General features: G+C 39.7%; 1 protein-coding gene across 5 annotated transcripts in view; it reads right to left on the bottom strand.

Moving 5' to 3' along the window:
* Nucleotides 1-20,617, bottom strand: part of TLN2 (talin 2) — a 423,915-nt gene that overhangs the window by 155,022 nt on the left and 248,276 nt on the right. For all 5 annotated transcript variants that reach the window (XR_006602771.1, XM_004758776.3, XM_045067453.1 and 2 more), the window contains 3 exons: nt 20,303-20,366; nt 19,157-19,261; nt 1,809-1,964 (listed from right to left, as the gene is read on the bottom strand). Coding sequence is in view for 4 of the 5 variants with exons in the window: in XM_004758776.3 (XP_004758833.1) it covers nt 1,809-1,964; nt 19,157-19,261; nt 20,303-20,366 (325 nt within the window). In the remaining variant the exon portion in view is untranslated. The remainder of the gene's footprint in view (nt 1-1,808; nt 1,965-19,156; nt 19,262-20,302; nt 20,367-20,617) is intronic.

Below are 20,617 nucleotides of genomic sequence, written 5' to 3'. Positions count from 1 at the left end.
CTGGAACACCACCACCAGTTAACAGGGTCTAATGGATATTTTAATACTCTTGTCAAGTACTCATTGAACATTCTCCCAGAATGACCATATCCTGTGATCTAAACCAAATCTTAAAATTCGAAGACTTGAAATTAGGCACTGTATATCCTTCAACCATAAGAGAACTCAACTAAAAATCAGTAACAGGAAGACAACAGCAGAAATCTCCAAACACCTGAAATTAAATTAAAGCTCGGAGTAGAAAGAAATAAGATGTTACAAACTTTAATCCAACTTTAATAAACATCATTGATATTCATTCTCTCTTGTGCTTGAGCTAGTTACTGTGACTCATACTATTTCTAATTTGTCTTTAAAATAACTTTTTGTTGGGGCGCCTGGGTGGCTCAGTGGGTTAAAGCCTCTGCCTTCAGCTCAGGTTATGATCCCAAGGTCCTGGGATCGAGCCCCGCATCGGGTTCTCTGCTCAGCGGGGAGCCTGTTTCCCCTTCTCTCTCTCTCTGCCTACTTGTGATCTCTGTCTGTTGAATAAATAAATAAAATCTTTAAAAAAAAATAAAATAAAATAACTTTTTGTTTTCAACAAAATGGGACCTGGATGTAGTTTTCAAAGACCAACAGCACTCACAGGCACATAACAAAACACAGCAGGTCCCTGCCCTAGCCATTCCTAGCTTTCCTTTCCACCCCTTCCACCCCCCAAAGGCAACTACTTTGAACCCTTTCACTGTTTCTTCTAGTATTTCTAAATAACATGTTTTTAATTTATTTGATTTGTCTCTTTTCCAAGTTATCCACAACTTCCTACCATGGAAGGTGAGGACGCAGTTCTCTAAGTATCAGCATCTCTTCTTAAGGGCTATGCAGGTAGTTACTGACTATAGGAGGGAAGAAGGTATATTTCCTGATGATTCCTTCCGAGTGGCAAGAGTCTATCCACCAATAATCAAACTAGATAACTAAAGACTCCCTCCAAAAACTGTTCCTTACACCTTTTATTTTCTGATGCCGTATTATGAGACCTTATCTAGACACAAGCTGATACTTCAAATATTCCCTAGACCTGGAGAACAGTACACTTCAGGAGTGCCAGAAGATGGATAACTTTCAACACTGATTTCTCCTATTGCTCAACTTGCCCAACAAAAATAACAATCCTATCAATTCTCATGTGTCAATGTGGCTATCATTAAGAAAATAACACAATTATAATCTGCTAAGAGCAACTATTAAGGTTGGGAGGAGGAATACAGAGGTCTGAAGGCCTGGGAGGGCTACATTCTCCCCACTTTCCATATACTTCACACTGAGAATTTTATCATCATCTTGTTTGATCTTAGCACCTCTGCGAAATAGGTATTGTGATTCCCATGTTAAAGCTAATGACATTAAGGCTCACAGGGGAGAGAGAACTCTCTCAGAAATAGGAGATGATGAGCTGGTTTTGAACAGTATCCCAAAGTCTATGCCATTTCCTCTGTACAGTATGCTGTTTCTAGGCAGGCCAGGAAAACACACTTCAGCAAGATTTCACAAAGCTTAGGAACTTCTAAAACAACTAGAGACGAAGAGGGATCCTTTGATCAGCCTCTGAGCATTAGCAAGTTTCCCTTGAGGGCATGCTAGGGACAGCATCAGGAACACAGAAGACTGCACCAGTCCCCACCCTCTGTGGACTATCTGTCCACTATCTGTCCCTCTGCACACTGCTCTCTAAGGCCAGGGAAATCCATAGCGCTTGTATGCTCTCTCCCACCCCACAGTATGGCCCAAAGGCTGTGTTGGTCCTCCCCATTGCCAGTCCGTACCAGGGTGAAGCTTTTGGGTGAGGCTGCCCAGCGCTTAACTGTGGTGAGTGGCCACTCCTGCAGTACTTCCTTGGTCTTCTCATCCACACGCATCACGGAGTCCTTGGTGATGCCCAGCAGGCGAGGCACCAGCTTGTTCTTGCCTTTCATCTTTTCCTGAAACAGGAAATACCAAGGGTTAGTGCTCTTCCTCTGAATACATTTGACTTTGCCAAGTCAAGAGAGATCTCATGATGTCTTACCTGAGGTCATCTACATTTACTATGTTTCAAAACAGGACTACTGGAAAACCAGGGTTTGGGTACTCGGCGAATGACTCACTAAACTAAAGACACGGAAACGAAAACAGGGGCATCAGAAGGTTGGAAGGATCCACAAAGGCACCCTTCCTGAAAAGAGATGCTGTTTAGGAGGGCAGGTTGCTCCAAAAATGGACTGTGATGGATCGAAGGGACAACACTGAGAAGATATCCAGAGAAACAGAAGTATTAAGATGAATTCCAAATATTATCACTTGTAGTAGCCAACTCAGTGAATTACAAAAAAGGTTTAATGTGCAATTTAAATATGGCATATAAGCTATTTAAGCATTAACTAAAGCTCTGCCAAAATAGAATCTTCTCATTAAAAGAGACACAGACCTTTTTTTTATATCTCCCAAATATATTTTCATTTGAATTCTTTGTTTTGGTATCTGTATGTGTATCTACTGACTCTGAAAAAGCCTTTTATGATTTGCTTTAATAATTTAATAGTAATCATGCTTATTAAAATAAATTAAAATAAAAAAATTAAAATAATGCCTATTAAAATAAAATAAAATCATGCCTATTAAAATAAAATAGTAATCATGCCTATTAAAATAAAGTAATCATGCCAAAACAAATTTAAGAGAGATTAGTAATTTAGAAAGAATATATAGGTGTGTATTTTTGTGATTCCTGGGAGGGAAATGACTTCTAAGCACAAACAATAAAATAAAATTCATATAGAGAAAGATCAACATCTTTAACTACAAATACACAGACTTTGATACATCTAAAAAGCAGAGAGAAAATAGGAGATGAAGAAAGAAATCTCGCTGTAAACAAAATTGAAAAGCAAACGACTAACATAATACAATAAAAAAAGCAAATGACTAGGGATAGATAGTTACAACAATTACAATAGTGAAAGACTTTATATACTGCATATGTGAAAGTTTATCATAGACCGACAAAAATGACTGGCAAAGAATATAAATAGAAAATGTGTTTGGGGCGCCTGGGTGGCTCAGTGGGTTCAAGCCTCTGCCTTTGGCTCGGGTCATGGTCTCAGCGTCCTGGGATCGGGCCCCACGTCGGGCTCTCTGCTCAGCGGGGAGCCTGCTTCCTCCTCTCTCTGCCTGCCTCTCTGCCTACTTGTGATCTTTCTCTGTCAAAATAAATAAATAAAATCTAAAAAAAAAAGAAGAAGAAGAAAATCTGTTTAAAATAATGAAGTACACTTTCATTGGACGGGGGGCAAGAGAAGATGGCAGCGGAGTAGAAGGACCCTAGGCTTGCCTCATCCCACAAAAACAAGTAGGTAACTATCAGATCATCATAAATACACCCAAAATTGACCTGAAGACTGGCGGAACAAACTCCACATGCAAAAGTAGAGAAGAGGCCACAAAAGAAGGTAGGAAGTGTGGAGATGCAGCTTGGAAGAGAAAGAGATCACGTTCGTTGTGCTGGAAAGGAGGGGTGATGGCAGAGAAGAGTGAGACAGACTAGCACAGAGGAGACCACATAGGAATAAGAATCCCCATAGCAACTGACTTGGAAAGAGCAAGGGACCAAATTTCCCGAGTTTTGCAACTAGTGCAGTTTAAAGCCTAGAGCGTTAAAGATCGATGGGAGTGGATGGAAGAGTCTCAAGGGCACTGGGCTGATCTTGGGAGAGAAGGCATGGCGAAAAGCCCAGGGACATAAGCATGGGAATAGCTGCGGTACACAGTGGGGAAGTTATTTGCTCATTTCAGAGCACACCCCAGAGACACCCCTAGGGGAACAAAAGAATTGCCTGCTACCATTTCCCATGCCACTCAGCATAAGCACAGTGTCACCTGTGGGAACCCAATGCAGCATCAACACTTGCTACCTAACTTGCTTACAGCAAGCCCAGCTCCCTCCCTCCACACACCCCACATATTGATGGAACTACCCTTCCCAGAGTACTTCCTTGCTTCTTGCTTCAGACCCAGCACAGTAGGTCCCTTGCCCCAGAAAGACAGATGCAAACGTTTGTCCACACCATGTCTCCTGGCCTGGGAGTTCTGCGGGGCCCTGGTTTTTGTGGTGGTGATGACAGGTATCATTTAACAAGCAGATCAGAGGGTGCCCGGGTGGCTCAGTTGGTTAAGCCACTGCCTTCAGCTCAGGTCATGTTCCCGGATTCCTGGGATCAAGTCCTGCATTGGGCTCCCAGCTCTGGTAAGTCTGCTTCTCCCTCTGACCTTCTCCTCCCTCATGCTCTCTCTCGCTCTCCCTCAAATGGATAAATATAATCTTAAAAAACAAGCAAACAAAAAAAACCAAGCAGATCAGAGCACACCTAGTTAAAATAAGCCACAATCATTCGAAGGACCAAACACTGCTCACAACAGGCAAAGAGAGCCTCGGCAGACAACTGGCCTGTAGTACAAAGTGGCCAGAACACAAGGGCAGAGTGCACACATTTGGAGATACTCTTGGAAGCACCAGGCCCTGGGAAACAGAGGACACTATAATGCAGAGCATTACAGGACCTCTTCTTGATAAAGCCATTACCCTCAAGAACAGGAGATATAATTGACATTCCTAACAAGCAGAAATAGGCACAGAGACAGATAAAATGAGAAGATAGAATAATTCATCCCAAATGCAAGAATAGGAAAAGGCCATAGCCAGAGATCTAAAGAAAACAGATAAAAATAATATGCCTGATAGAGAATTTAAAGCAATGAGCATAAGGATACTCAGTGGACATGAGAGAAGAGTGGACAGTATCAGTGAGACCATCAACACAGAGATGAGGAGTAATATAGTAGAGATGAAAGGCTCAATAAACAAAATGAGAAATAAGCTTGACAGAATGAACAGAAGGCTGGACCTAGAAAACAGAGTAATGGAAAGTGATCAAACTGAACAACAGAGAAAAAAAAGAATTATGCAAAATGAGAACAGACTGAGAGAACTCAGTGACTCCATCAAACATAATAACATTCACATTATAGGGATCCCAGAAAAAGAGAAAAAAGGGCAGAGAATTTATCTGAAGGAATAATAGCTGAAAACTTCCCTACTCTGGGGGAAGGAAACAGATTCACAGATCCAGGAGGAACAGAGGATCCTCAACAAAATCAACAAAAGCAGATCTACACCAAGACATATTATAATTAAAATGGCAAAATACAGTGAATAAGAAAGACTATTAAAGCAGCAATACCAAAGAAGACAGTTACATACAAAGGAAACCCGCACATTTTTCAGCAGAAACTTTCTAAGACAGAAAGGAGTGACATGATATCTTCAATGTGCTGAATGGGGAAAACCTATACCCCGGAATGCTCTATCCAATAAGACTACCATTCAGAATAGAAGAAAAATACTTTCCCAGGCCAACAAAGAATAAAGGAGTTCATGATGACTAAACTAGCCCTGCAACAAATATTAAAAAGGATTCTCTGAGTGGAAATGAAAGACCAAAAATGACAGTATAAATGTAGGAAACACAAAAAAATCAGTCAAGGAGCTTAAAAAATAAAAGTATGTAAAATAGGACACCATATTTTACATGGGAAGGAGAAGAATTAAGAATGGGTTCAAACTTAAATGACCATGAACTTAATATAGACTGCTATATACAGAAGTGGTTATATATAAACCTAATGGCAACACAAATCAAAACCACTAATAAATATGCTAAGAATAAAGAGAAAGAAATCCAAATGTATCACCAGAGAAAAGAAAACCAGCAAAGCATTAAAGAAAGACAAGAAAGGATCAGAAAAAATCTTCAAAAATAACAAACAAACAAACAAACAAACAAAACGACAAAATGGCAATAAATACATATCTGGTTAAGAATTACCTTGATTGTAAAGGAACTAAATGCTCCAATCAAAAGACACAGTGTGAAAGAATGGATTAAAAAAACCCATTTATATGCTGCCTACAAGGGACTCATTTTAGACCTAAAGACACTTGCAAAATGAAAAAGAGGAGATTAAGAAACATTTACCATGCACATGGATGTCAAAACAAAGCAAGAATACCAATACTTATATCAGACAAAACAGAATTTAAAACAAAGGCTGAAATAAGAGACAAAGAAGGAGACTACATAGTAATACAGGGGACAATCCAACAAGAAGATCTAATAATTATAAATATTTATGCACCCAACACAGGAATACCCAAATACATAAGGCATTAATAACAAACATAAAGGAACTAACTGATAATAATACAATAATAGGAGGGGACTTTAACACCCCACTTACATCAATGGACAGATCACCTAAATAGAAAATCAACAAGGAAACAATGGCTTTGAATGACATACTGGACCAGATGGATTTAACAGATATTCATAATATCCCACCCTAAAACAGCGTAATACACATTCTTTTCAAAGGCACATGGAACATTCTCCAGAATAGGTCACATATTTGGCCACAAAACAAGCCTCAACAAGTTCAAGATGAACAAAGTCACACCATGCATCTTTTCTGACCACAATGCTGTGAAACTTAAAGTCCACCACAAGGAAAACTCTGGGAAGACCACAAATACATGGAGGTTAAAGAACATACTAGTAAATAATGAATACATTAGCCAGGACATTAAAGAAGAAATAAAAATGTACATGGAAGCCAATGAAAATGAAAATGCAATGGTTCAAAATCCTTGGTATGCAGGAAAAGTGGCTCTAAGAGGGAAGTGTAGAACAACATAGGTGTACCTTAAAAAGCAAAAAAAAGTCTCAAATAACCTAACCCTTACACCTTAAGGAGCTAAAAAAGGAAAACAAACAAAACGTAAAACCAGCAGAAGGAAGGAAATAATAAAGATTAAGCCAGAAATAAAGGATATAGAAGCAAAAACAGAACAAATCAATAAAACCAGCAGCTGGTTCTTTGAAAAAAAAAAAATCAATAAAATTGATAACTGCTAGCGAGATTCATCAAGAAAAATAGAGAAAGGACTCAAATAAATAAAATCACAAATGAGAAAGGAGAAGTAACAACAAATGTCACAGAAATATGAACAATTGTAGAAGAATATTATGAGGGATGCCTGGGTGGCTCAGTCAGTTAAGCATCCAATTTGGTCTCAAGTCCATGACCTCAGGGTCTGGCATGGAACCCCAAGTCAGGCTCTGCACTCATTGTCCCTCTGTCCCATCTCTCTCTCAAATAATAAAATCTTTAAAAAACAAGAAAGAATATTATGAAAAACTATGTCAATAAATTGGACAATCTAGAAGGAATGGATAAATTCCTAGAAACCAAAACTACAAAAACCGAAACAGGAAGAAACAGAAAATTTACACAGACCCATATTTAGCAAAGAAATTGAATCAGTAATCAAAAAACTACCAACAAATGCAAGTCTAGGACCAGATGGCTTCACAAGTGAATCCTACCAAACATTTAAAGAAAGTAACACCTATACTTCTCAAATTACTCAAACAAAACAAAACAAACAAACAAAAAACAGAAAAGGAAGGAAAGCTTCAAAATCCATTCTATGAGGCCAGCATTACCTTGATACCAAAACCAGATAAAGACACCACAAAAAAGGACAACTACAGGTCAGTATATCTGATGAACACTGATGCAAAAATCCTCAACAAAATATTAGCAAACCAGGGACGCCTGGGTGGCTCAGTTGGTTAAGCAGCTGCCTTCGGCTCAGGTCATGATCCCAGCGTCCTGGGATCGAGTCCCACATCGGGCTCCTTGCTCCGCAGGGAGCCTGCTTCTGCCTCTGACTCTTCCTTCTACTCTGTCTGCCTGTGCTCGCTCTCACTCTCTCTCTGACAAATAAATAAATAAAATCTTAAAAAAATAATATTAGCAAACCAAAACCAACAATACATTACAAAAATTCCCTGTAATCAAGTGGGATTTATTCCTGGGCTGCAAGGGTGGTTCAGTAATTGCAAATCAATCAACATGATACATCATATCAATAAAGAAAGGGTAAGAAGCACATGATCCTTTCAATAGATGCAGAAAAAGCATGTGATAAAATACAAAATCCATTCATGACAGAAAAAAAACCCCAAAAAAACAAGTTTAGCGGAAACATACCTCAACAAAATGAACGCCATATATGAAAAACCCACAGCTAATAACATCTTCAATGGGGAAAAAATAAAAGACTTTCCCCTAGGGTCAGGAATAAGACAAGGATGTCCACCCTCATCAATTTTGTTCAAAATGTAGTGGAAGTCTGAGCCACAATCAGACAACAAAAAAGAAATAAAAGGCTCCTAAACTGGTAAGGAAGAAGAACTTTCACTATTTGCAGATGGCATGATACTCTACATAAAAAACCTGAAAGACTACCAAAAAACTACTAGACTGATAAATTCATTAAAGTTGTAGGATACAAAATCAATGTAGAGAAATCCACTGCATTTTTCTATGCCAATAATAAAGCAGTGCAAAGAGAAATTAAGAAAACAATCTCAGGGCGCCTGGGTGGCTCAGTGGATTAAGCCGCTGCCTTCGGCTCAGGTCATGATCTCGGGGTCCTGGGATCGAGTCCCGCATCGGGCTCTCTGCTCAGCAGGGGGCCTGCTTCCCTTCCCCTCTCTCTGCCTGCCTCTCTGCCTACTTGTCATCTCTCTCTGTCAAATAAATAAATAAAATCTTTAAAAAAAAAAAAAGAAAGAAAACAATCTCATTTACAGTTGCACCAAAAATAATAAAATACCAAATAATAAACCTAACCAAAGAAGTTAAAGACTTAAATTGAAGATACAAAGAAATGGAAAGAGATTCCATGCTCATGGGTTGGAAGAAAAGATATTGTTAAAATGTTTCTACTCCCCAAAGCTATCTATACATTTAATGCAATCCCTATAAAAATACCAACAGCATTTTTTTAAGAGCTAGGACAAACAATCCCAAAATTTGTATGGAACCACAAAAGACCCCCAAATACCCAAAGCAAAGCAAAGCAAAGCTGGAAGAATCACAATTCTGAACTTCACGTTTTATTACAAGGCTGTAGTAACTAAAACAGTATGGTACCGGCATTAAAAACAAACACACAGATCAGTGGAATAGAATAGAAAATCCAGAAATAAACCCACAATTATATGGTCAGTTAATCTTTGACAAAGCAGGAAAGAATAGCCAATGGGAAAAAGTCTATTCAATAAATGGTGTTGGGAAAACAGGGCAACAACATGCCAAAGAATGAAACTAGACCACTTTCTTACACCATACACAAAAATTAATTCACAGTGGATTAAAGACCTAAATGTGAGACCTGAAACCACAAATATTCTAGAAGACAGCACAGGCAATAATTTCTCTGACATTGGCCATAGTAACTTTTTTCTAGATATGTCCCCTGAGGCAAGGGAAACAAAAACAACTATAAACTACTGGGACTATAGCAAAATAAAAAGCTTCTGCACAGCAAAGGAAACAATCAACAAAACGAAAAGATAATCCACAGAATGGGAGAAAATATTTGCCAATGACATATCTGATAAAGGGTTAGTATCCAAAATATAGAAATAATTTATAAAACTCAAAAATCCCCCCAAATAATCCAGTTATATATGGGCAGAAGACATGAATAGTTCTCCAAAGAAGACATACAGATGGCCAACAGACACTTGAAAAGATGCTCATCATCCCTGATTATCAGGAAAAAGCAAATGAAAAACTATAATGAAATATCACCTCCCACCAGTCAGAATGGTTAAAATCAAAAACACAAGACACAACAAGTGCTGGCAAGGATGTAGAGAAAAATATAACAGTGTTGGTGGGAATGCAAATTGGTACAGCCACTGTGGAAAACAGTATGGAGATTCCTCAAAAATTTAAAAAGAGAACTACCCTAAGATCCAGCAATTGTACCACTGGGCATTTGTCCAAAGAATACAAAAACACTAATTCAAAGGGATACATATACACTTATGTTTATACCGGTATTATTTCCAAAGCCTAGGTAAGGCAACAGCCCAAGTGTCCATCTGCTGATGAATGGATAAAGATGTCATGTATGTGTGTATACACACACACACTGACACATACTGGAATATTATTCAGCTATAAAAAGCAACAAAATCTTACTATTTGCAATGACAAGGATGGAACTAGAGAGTATTACGCTAAATGATTTCACTCCTATGTGGAATTTTAAGAAACAAATGAGCAAGGGGGAAAAAAGAGACGAACCAAGCAAAAGACTCAAGTATAGGGAACAAATTGATGGTTACCAGAGGGAAGCTCGGTGGGAGGACAGGTGCAGTTGGTGATGAGGATGAAGGAATGCACTTACTGCGAATAACACCAGGTGATTAAATAAAAACTTAAGAAAAAAAACAAGAAGGAGAAAAAATCAAGTAAGAAACAAGCAATTAGATAAAGTTTTCACTTACTAAAATGGAGGGTTGTTTTTTTTTTAATTAATACTCAGAAGTGAAGAAGGTATGAAAGAGAATCACTATAGATGGGAATTTAATGTGGCAAAACCTTTATGGAAGAAAATGCATCAATATTGGTCCAAAGCTATAAAAATGTTCCCCCTTTTGGGTGCCTGGGTGGCTCAGTCAGTTAGGTATCTGCCTTTGGCTCAGGTAGTGATCTCAGGGTCCTAGGATGGAGTTCCACGTCAGGCTCTCCACTCAGCAGGGAGTCTGCTTCTCCCTCTCACTCTCCCTCTGTGCTCTTCCTCTCTCTCAAGTAAGTAAATAAAATCTTTTAAAAAAAAAAAAGTTCCCCCTTTTGACACAGATTGTTTTTAGAGAGTTATTCAAATGGGCATTAAGGAGGGCACATGAAGTGATGAGCATTGGGTGTTTATATGCAACTGATGAATTATTAAACACTATACCTGAAACTAATGATGTGCTATGTGTTGGCTAACTGAATTTTAATAAAAACAACTTACTCAAAAAGAAGTTCTCAATGTGAGAAGATTATGTGTAACTACAGTTATCATAGCGAAAAACTGGAAACAACCAAAATTTTCAACCACAGGGGAGCTCTTATTTAGGGTATACCCATATAACAGATGATTCTAGAACCATTAAAAACCATATGATTGGAAAACAATTGAATTCAAGGCAACAGATTTGCAATATAACATAAAATAAAAGTAAAAACCATTTGTATAGCTTAACCCTACATGAAATAAAATTTTAAAAATGAAATTTTTAAATAAAATTCAAAACAAGATCTTCAGAAATAAAAATTTCATTACATGATAAAATGGTGACAATGATCACCTCAAGTGGTTTGTATTATTTTCTTGTGGTGTTCCTTATTCACCAGACTTTACTTAAAAAATCTATTTCTGGGGGTGCCTGGGTGGCTCAATGGGTTAAGGCCTCTGCCTTCGGTTCAGGTCATGATCCTGGGCTCTGTGCTCAGCGGGGAGCCTGCTTCCCTCTCTCTCTGTCTCTGCCTGCCTCTCTTCCTACTTGTGATCTCCGTCTGTCAAATAAATAAATAAATAAACAAAACAAAACAAAACAAAAAATCTATTTCAGGGGCGCCTGGGTGGCTCAGTTAAAGCATTCAACTCCTCATTTCAACTCCGTTCATGATCTCCGGTCATGATCTCCGCATTGTGAGATTGAGTCCTATGTCAGGCTCCATGCTGGGTATGGAACCTGCTTAAGGTTCTCTCTTTCCCTCTCACTCTGCTCCTCTCCCCTTTTCTCTTTCTCTCCCTTTCCTTTAAAAAAAAAAAAAAAAAAAAAAAAAACCAAAAAACAAAATACTATTTCTAATGTTATCAGGGAAAAAAAAGAACTTCCCAAATATTTGCTGAAACCCTGCAATGCCTAAATTACCATTCTCAGAGGACAATACATACAAATTAGCAAACACAAATCATGTATGTATACATAGGGATAGGCAATTTTAAAATAATGCAAATGTGCTAGGTATTTAATAAATATTATCTAGTAAGTTTCAGAACATCCCTCAAATGTTGGTATCATCATCCCCATTTTGCAAATGAAGAGACCAGCAACTCATCCAAGGCAAACAGTAGTGAGTGGTAAAGCCATGACTGGAACACAAATTCGAGCAGCTCAAAAACGCCTCTGACTTCAAAAGCAGACTGTCTACCACCGTGTATTCTTCTCTGGTGAAAGCAATCAGAGAAGACAAAAATCTCTGGGAGCTCCCATGGGCAGTTCATAAGTCATTCAACGGTCAAGGTCAGGGCACATCTCCAGCTTCCTCCCAGGAGGAGGAGAGAACAGGATCGGAAATCTGTGTGGGTGTCTGACAAGGGGAATAGGCAGTGGAAGAAACTCCCAGTCCTTAAAAAAACCACTGCGAAGCGTCAGATTCTTTGTAAAAAAAGGCCGGTTCTGCAAGAGGTGAAAGCAATGAGATCAAGGTGGACAATGACGGCTAGTCTACCTTGCCTTCAGAAGCCACACAGAGACTGAGGCGAAGAGGTTCTAGGCAGTTAGCCACACAGCTCTGGCACGAGCCCAGCTGCTGGGACCCCGAAGGGGATCTGAAATAAAATAAGGTTTGCAGCTGTTGCCTTCAGCCTTTTCCATCTGCACCTCCCGATGGGCGGCGGGCTTTGGGGTGTGGAAACACAGAACTGTGATGGATTGCCCTGGCTCGTGTCGAGCTCATTCTCGACTCTGGAGAGGGAGTCACGGGGAACATGCTAACAACATACTGTGAGCATTCCATCAGAAGAGTAAGATTAGGCAGAGGAGGGCAGAAGAAATGCAGAATATGCTGCAACCCAGCAAGGGAGACCTCGGTCAAGGGATCAAATGATTTCAGGGCCTATCCACAAAATGCAGAGCAGCTGGGGAAAGTCAGAAGAGTGAAAGGCTCAGCTCGGGGTGAGCCACACTGGTTCTTCCCCCAAGACCTGCCTTAGGCCCACAGTGGGAGAGCCTGCATGCGTGGAGAAGTTTCCTTTTTCTCCCCATATCCCACGCAGCTCAGTCCACCCTACACCCAGCCTTGCCAACTTCAGCTACAGAGACCAGCGTTCTTTTCTCTCCAGCTAAGCAAGCAGCCTAGGCAGGCCCCGCAAAGTCCTGTCTCTCAAGCACAGACACACACAGAGGCTGTAGCTGCTGCCATGCTGCAGAAATTTCTTTCCAGGTGGTCCTCATTAGGTTGGTTTTGTTTGGAAGATGTCTTGAGCTTGCATAACTTAGAGGCCTGAGAAGGAATGCATTCTACCGAGAGAAGGCCTGCTTCATTAACAAGCCCCGCCCCTTCTCTTTCAAGCACATCTCAGCCATCACTGTGGCTTCAAGCCAAGACCCACTCTTGACTCCAAGAAGCAAACTGAGGGCTTGCAAAAGGGGAGTGGGGGGGGGTGGTCAGGGGATGGGGTAGCCACGTGATGGGCACTGAGGAGGGAACGCGACATGATGAGCACTGGGTATTGTACGCAACTAATGAATCACTGAATACCACATGATGTACTATATGCTGGCTAACTGAATTTAAATAAATAAATGTAAAAATGAAAAAAATTTAAATAAATGTAAAAATATAGGGTGTACTATATGTTGGCTAATTGAATTTAAAGAAATAAATATAAAAAACAAACAAACAAACAAAAAACCCCAAAATGGCGGCTGGCTGGGGTCAAGCCTTCTTTCTTTCCAGCTCTTCTCCCATGCGGGGAGACTGGCAGATTCTTAGGTCACCTGTGTCTTACATGGGAGATTGAGAATTGAGTGAAGGGACGCAGGTGGGTTGCACTCTTGCATGCTTTGGCTCGAGGCCCCTAACTTTGACGTGGCCTAAGCCTGTGATCCAGCTGTGCTCACTGGAATTCTACCTTGGCTTGGTGTCAAAGTGTGGGCTTGCTTACTCTGCTGTGTGATCAGTACACTTATTTCTCTTAGGGGCACGGCAGAAAGGGATGGCTGGTTAAGAGCAAAATGGTGTTAGGGACACCTGGCTGGCTCAGTCAGAGGAGCACGTGTCTCTTGATCTCAGGGTAGTGGATTCAAGCTCCACACCGGGTGGAGAGGTCCTTTAAATAAATAAAACTTAAAAAAAAAAAAAAAAAAGAGCAAAACAGTGTTAAAGATCCTGTTCATTAGCCATTTTTCTCTAAAACTGGTCATCTATTCAACTTAGAGTTCTGAGAGGTTCCAAATGCCCTCTGTGATGCTTCTGTAGTTAAGGGGAGAAAAGGCTCAGCTCACCAGGTATCTTACATCTCAGAGCTCTGGCTGTGGCTACAGGGAAAGTTAAGAAAACAAATTTATAAATGAGGAAGAAGGTTTACAAAAGAATTTCCTGGTGTGAACAAGATCCTTTCCAGGCCATGGGAAATGGCTTACCATTGCTTATGGGGTTTTGGTTAGGGTATCAAGGCAAAATGCAAAAGAAGTCACTCTAAGAGGAAGACTGTAGACATTTACAGCTTCCATTCATTAGGCTCTTACATGCCACAGTACACCTTTATCTATGATCTTATTTAAACCTCAAAAAAAGGCACAATTTTATAGGTGAGCAAACATGCATAGACAAAAGGTAAAGTAACTTATCTAAGGTAAAATGAAGTGGCAAAGCCAAAATCCAAATCTAGGTGTTTCTTTTTAAAGCTTATGTTCTTAGGCATTGGGAATACTGCTACATAAAGCCATTCCCTGTGGATTCATTAAATGGCTTATAGACATTCTCTATATTAGAATCAGCAAACTAAAGCCAGTGCTAACCCCAGCTTTTTGCCTGCTTTTCTGTGGCCTGACAGCTAAGAGTGAATTTTTCATTTTTAAGTGGTTGGGGGAAAAAAAAACCCAAAACCCACAAGAGGATTAATACTATGTGACATGTGAAAATTATATGGAATTGAAATTTCAGAGCCTATCAATAAAGCTTTATAGGAACCTAACCATGCTCGTTCATTTACATATTGCCTATGGATGCTTTTAGGCCACATGGGCAGAGATGAACAGTATGGCCTGTAAAGCCCAAGATACCATTTGATCTTTTACTAGAGTTTACTAGAGTACTAGAGTTTGCCAACTCTTGCACTACGCCTTGGGTGCTAAAAGGCAATTACAGGTTGAAAGACTCAGGAGCCGGGGATTAAGGAGATGTGAGAAGGGTTAAGAGATAATCCAAAAGTTGTCAAATAGCCTTATTTTTCAAGTACTACATTTTTTCTTTAAGATTTTATTTGTTTATTTGAGAGAGAGAGGGAGAGAGAGCACAAGCAGGGAAGAGAGCAAAAAGCAGTTTTCCTATGAGAGGGAGGCTCAATCCCAGGACCCTAAGGCAGACCCTTAACTGACTGAGCCACCCAGTCACCCCTCACCAGGGTCCACATTTTTTTACATATATTATCTCATTTAATCTTCACTAGAGCTCTGTAAGGCATTATCACTCCCACTTTCCAGATGAAGAAACTGAGGCTGAGGGGGGTTATGGATATCTCTCAAAGTTATAGGAGTTTCTGCTATTTCCCACATAGGGATGTCACCATCCTGGATGACAGGCCAATCTTCGTGACTCCAATCCCCAAGCACTTTCTTTTATAACAACAAAGTATAATACTCTGAATATTAGGTCAGTATTTTCATGGATATGGAAAAAAATATGATAGAAGTGCCTGTAAATATATCTAACTACTCTGAGACTGTATATGATTAATCCTAAGGCCATGTGGTATGATTAAGTGTATTCAATATCAATATCTAAATGTTTCAGAAATTATAATTTCAATGACTTACTTAAATTTCTAATAGCTTCTATAGAAAATTTCTAACACTTCTATAGAAGTAGTGAATGAGAAGCTAGAATCACTCACTTCTAACTTCCTAAATGATGCCAATGAAACTCCTCCACAATTCAATGGTATGGTATGTTTAGGTTAGGGTTCTAGAGAAATCTGTTACTTATGCCTTTAAAAAACTTATTATCCCTTAAGCCATACAATTTTTGTGCGTGTCTGCTGTTCTGCATAGGATCTCTTTTCATCATCTATTCTAAACGACTGCACTTATCAATACACACAAACTGTTTTTTCATGTTGTTGACATATACCTTTTACTTGAACAATTTACTCAATTGAAAAATAAACCTAAGAGTTAAAATGACTATATATTGTTATAGCATGTACAGAGATCTGGAGGCTGAAAATTATGCTAAGCGAACGGTCCATTTAATAATATTAGCTTTTCTAATCCATGAACATGGGATATCTTTCCATTTATTTGTATTGTCTTTAATTTCTTTCACCTGTGTCTAAAAGTTTTTAGTATATAGATCTTTCATGTGCTTGGTTAAATTTATTCTTAAGTAATTTATTGTTTTTGATACTATTATAGATGGAATTGTTTTCTGTCTTTCTTTTCCAGATAGTTCACTGTGTATGAAGCCATCTTATTTGACCTATTGATCTGATTTACAAGGTTCATTAGTCCATAGTATTAAATTACTCCTGAATTCTCAACTGTCCTACTTGGAAAATAATACAACTGCAGTTATACAAACTATTTATCAAAATCAATTTTCTTTTTTGACAGAGCAAACATGTGAATGCATGAGTGGGGGGCAGCAGGAGAAGGAGACAGAGAATCCTAAGCAGGCTCTAGCCAAGCATGGAGCTCAATCTCATAACCTGAGTGGTGATCAAGATTCAGATGCTCAACCACATGAGCCAGCCATGTGCCCCTATCAAAATAAATTCTAAAATAAAATGTACATGAATAAGACCACTGAGCAAAAAATTAACATGGGCAGCGTGCTCACTTCCATAAAGTGACAAAAAATAAAACTAAAGAAAATAAAAATCTGAATACCTAACATGTATACTAAAGTTGATCCTGGCCTTTCTTCAAAGGCATGTAAGTTAAAAAAAATAAAAAATAGGGATGCCCAGGTGGCTCAGTTGGTTAAGTCACTGCCTTTGGCTCAGGCCATGATCCCAGGGTCCTGGAATTGAGTCCCGAATCAGGCTCCTTGCTCCCCAGGGAGCCTGCTTCTCTCTCTGCCTCTGCCTGCCACTCTTCCTGCTTGTGTATGCTCTCTCTCTCTCTCTCTCTCTGACAAATAAATAAATAAATAAATAAAATCTTAAAAAAAAAAAATAATAAAGACTTGAAAAGAAGAAAAGGAGAAAGGAAGGGAGAGAGGAATGAAGGAAGAAAATTTCCACTACTTTCTTATTTTGTCTTAAATACTTTGTGAAAGAAGTTTTCATTTAACCAAATCTACAAGACCTTGCAATAACCAGAAGATCTGTGTTCTACCTCTAATTACTCTAGCCATAGCCAGATTTTTCTTAGGCCCTAAATTAGCCTTGGGGAACATTTTATTTTTTTCTGGACCTAGCTGTTCAAGTGTTTTTCATAACTACATTTAGTTTGCTGTGTGCTATGTATTTTCCTAAATTTATTGACTTACATGCATATCACTGAAACTGACTGTATCAAGTGTGATGGGGTTGATGGAAAACAACATGAAAACAAGAATGAATTTCATACATAAAAGACTATAGAAAACCTCAAGAAAGCATGGAAACTGAGACCGAAGCACTAGACATGCTCGAAATTTGTTTTACCTTTGTCCCTATGAGGTATTGGAACTCATCTGCCATCTACTGTTCTTCAGAATAATAAATGAAAAGCCACTTTTTCTTCTAAAACAAGCAGAACTCGCCATCTGCTCATGGTGAGGATAGGGTAGTTAGCAGGATGAAGTAGGATGTAGGTGACTACAGGTCAGATGGGCTCACCTCAGCTAAGACAGCAGAGTCCCTTCAGGGAAATGGAGCCATTCGTACCTACAATGCATCAGCCCCAGGCAAAAATTCACTGACAGTTTAAAACTCACACTAAGTATGAAAAATTCAACTTCTATATGATTTTCTGAAAAACAAAGTGATTCACCTATGCTTTCATCATTTGCAAGGGCCTCAGCATTTTGGGGTATAAGACCAAGGGCTGTCTGGTTTAAGTAAGTCGTCGGTAAGAAGTGTTTCCCCTTCTTCAGTGTAACATCTTTGTTGCTCCTCACTCCCAATGAAGCAGCTTTCTCCAGTTAGTATAGTCAAAAAAAGCATCTCTACCCCCAAACATTCTAGAGGACAGTGAAACTTTATTCTTCTTTGGTTCTCTTTAGCAGTGAGGAACAGCGTTTCTTAAAGGACCCTGACTTGGGCCTTGGGACGTCTGTCCCTGGGGGCAGCTGCCCCACAGCTGGTAACAGTCTCCTTTGCCTCAAGCAAGATGAGAAACTTCACATGGTGTAGTTTTCTTCCAGGGCCAAGAGCAAGAGGCAGGAAGCCAAGAGTCAAAGCAAAACAAATGGCAATCAATGAAACCTATTAGTGAGATGACTAATAGAATATGTGAGGTCAGTTCCCTTCAGAAGGGAGCTGAGGGAAATTGGAAGGGGAGGTGAACCATGAGAGACTATGGACTCTGAAAAACAACCTGAGGGTTTTGAAGGGGCAGGGGGTGGGAGGTTGGGGGAGCCAGGTAGTGGGTATTGGGGAGGGCACGGATTGCATGGAGCACTGGGTGTGGTGTCAAAACAATGAATACTGTTACACTGATAAGAAATTTTAAAAAAAAAAAAGAATATGTGAGGTCAGACTCCACAAAAAGTTTATCAGTCCACCTAAGAACACATCCGTAGAGGGCCTCGGTCTTGAATTTCAAAGACCCGCCTCTTTCCTTCTGGTAGGATGGCAAACAATTCCCATGAAATCAGATCTGAAGGCCACAGAAAATCCCAAAGCCCACCTGAAAGTATACAAAGTACCCTGTTTACTCCATTAATTCAGTTCGGTATGTAGAGATCGACAGCCTTCACTTAGTCCAGGGCACTCTTGGTAATCTTAAGTGAGACATTTTCAAAGTAAAGTGATAACAAGTAGACATAAACGTACTCCTTAGTGACTTTATAGCACTGCAGTGTACCAGGCCAAGACACAAGTGCCTGGAGGCCCACAGGCAGCCAGGCTCACTCACTAGCCTTACAGCTTACAAACTTCAGGTCTGCCCCATGGGCTAAACTCAGGTGACCCCTGGCCAGATGTTACCTCTGCAAATGCCAGGGGTCTTGGGACCACAAAGCAAGCTTGCCCGCCAACAACCCTCTGCCCCCTGCCCCCTGCCCAACTTACCTTCACCAGGAAAAAGGACACACCGTACGTCCGGAGGGATCGGGCGAGTTTGACATACTTGACCTTGGCTTCTATTTCGCTCATCTCTCCACAGTTCTTATGCTCCTACAAATGACAGCAGCAAGGACCCGTTATTGCAGCTCTGCCAGCACGTGGACTTGGTAGAGGTGCTTACAATATATGGCACACACAGTCACTACGAATGATGGGTCACTGACGTTTGTGTCCGAGACCCCTTTGTGACACATGTACCAGCTCAGCAAGGACCAGAGTACACAGACAGCTCAGATGCAGGGCTTCCTAATGAAAACTGGAACCCAAACTCCTTAGATATTTTATACCTACGGGCAACAATTCATGCCGTGAATCTTTGGACTCAGACCAGAATCCAAAGTGTAATCCACTTTTGGAAGAACTCCGCATTCCCAAAGGTTCAGAACCAACGCTTTCAATGAGAGCTAAAATAATGTTCTCCAGGAGAGGTATCATTCTAACATACACCCAAAAGACATGGTTTTCCAAAGAGCAGGGTATAGAAATGCCTACACATCAGAGTGCCTGGAATCAAGACCGTGTGCATTTTATACACATGAACACATGACATTTCTACTTCAACTTGCATTTACATTTCAATACCAAAGAAGACTTTAATATTTTGGATTCACTGGAGTGATTGTTTTATGGTAGAATTGATGATAGGGCTTTTCTTAGTGTTTGCCAGGAAGAGAGAACTCTCTGACATTTAGGGGAAAAAGCCCTGAATTTTAAAAAGACACCATTTTCCACATTCTAAGCTTCAAAAAACAAATATCAGGACAAAGAAGCTACTTGTAGCTACTTCTTCAGTGCATTTTAGGAGCAAATCACCTTTTTCCGACACTATCAAGATAATGCCTTTGAAATTAAATGCATGCACATTTTTTCTCAGAAGGACTAAGTAACCTTTAGCAAGAACGTATGGATTAAGATAATAAATCTGCCCAAAGTAGATTTGTCAGCTTCTTCACTCTGGAGTCACTAATCATTTATTATAGAAGCAGAGTACATGTATGGGGTACTAACCTAGCACGTGCAGAGGCCCCTCTCATACTAATAGATGATGTTAGGGAGTGAGAAGAATAATAAAGTTCTGTACATTTCCAATACCTGAAATATTCTCTTTTCCGCTCCTCTCTGCTTGATGTATTCTTTGGGCAGGAATTCCTTTAGACTGAGAGAGAGAACAAAAATAAAAATAAATAAATAAAAATAAGCCATTTATTCTATGATGAGAAGGAAAGAAATGAGACTTTCGGTACAACTCAGTAAGGTCACTAACTTTCCCAGTATTTGATGGCACAATTAGGAACAGAGTGCCACATCCCATAACATACTTAAAGAGGACACAAATATAAAACCAGTCTGATACAAAGGATCAAATCAACAAAGTTAAAAAAGAAAGAATTTCCATGATACACTGTA

This window comes from Mustela putorius, unplaced genomic scaffold (assembly GCF_011764305.1).
Source record: "Mustela putorius furo isolate JIRA1106 unplaced genomic scaffold, ASM1176430v1.1 tig00003896_pilon_pilon_pilon, whole genome shotgun sequence".
In the NCBI taxonomy this organism is placed as follows: Eukaryota; Metazoa; Chordata; class Mammalia; order Carnivora; family Mustelidae; genus Mustela; species Mustela putorius.
This window is presented reverse-complemented; position numbering and strand designations above follow the sequence as displayed.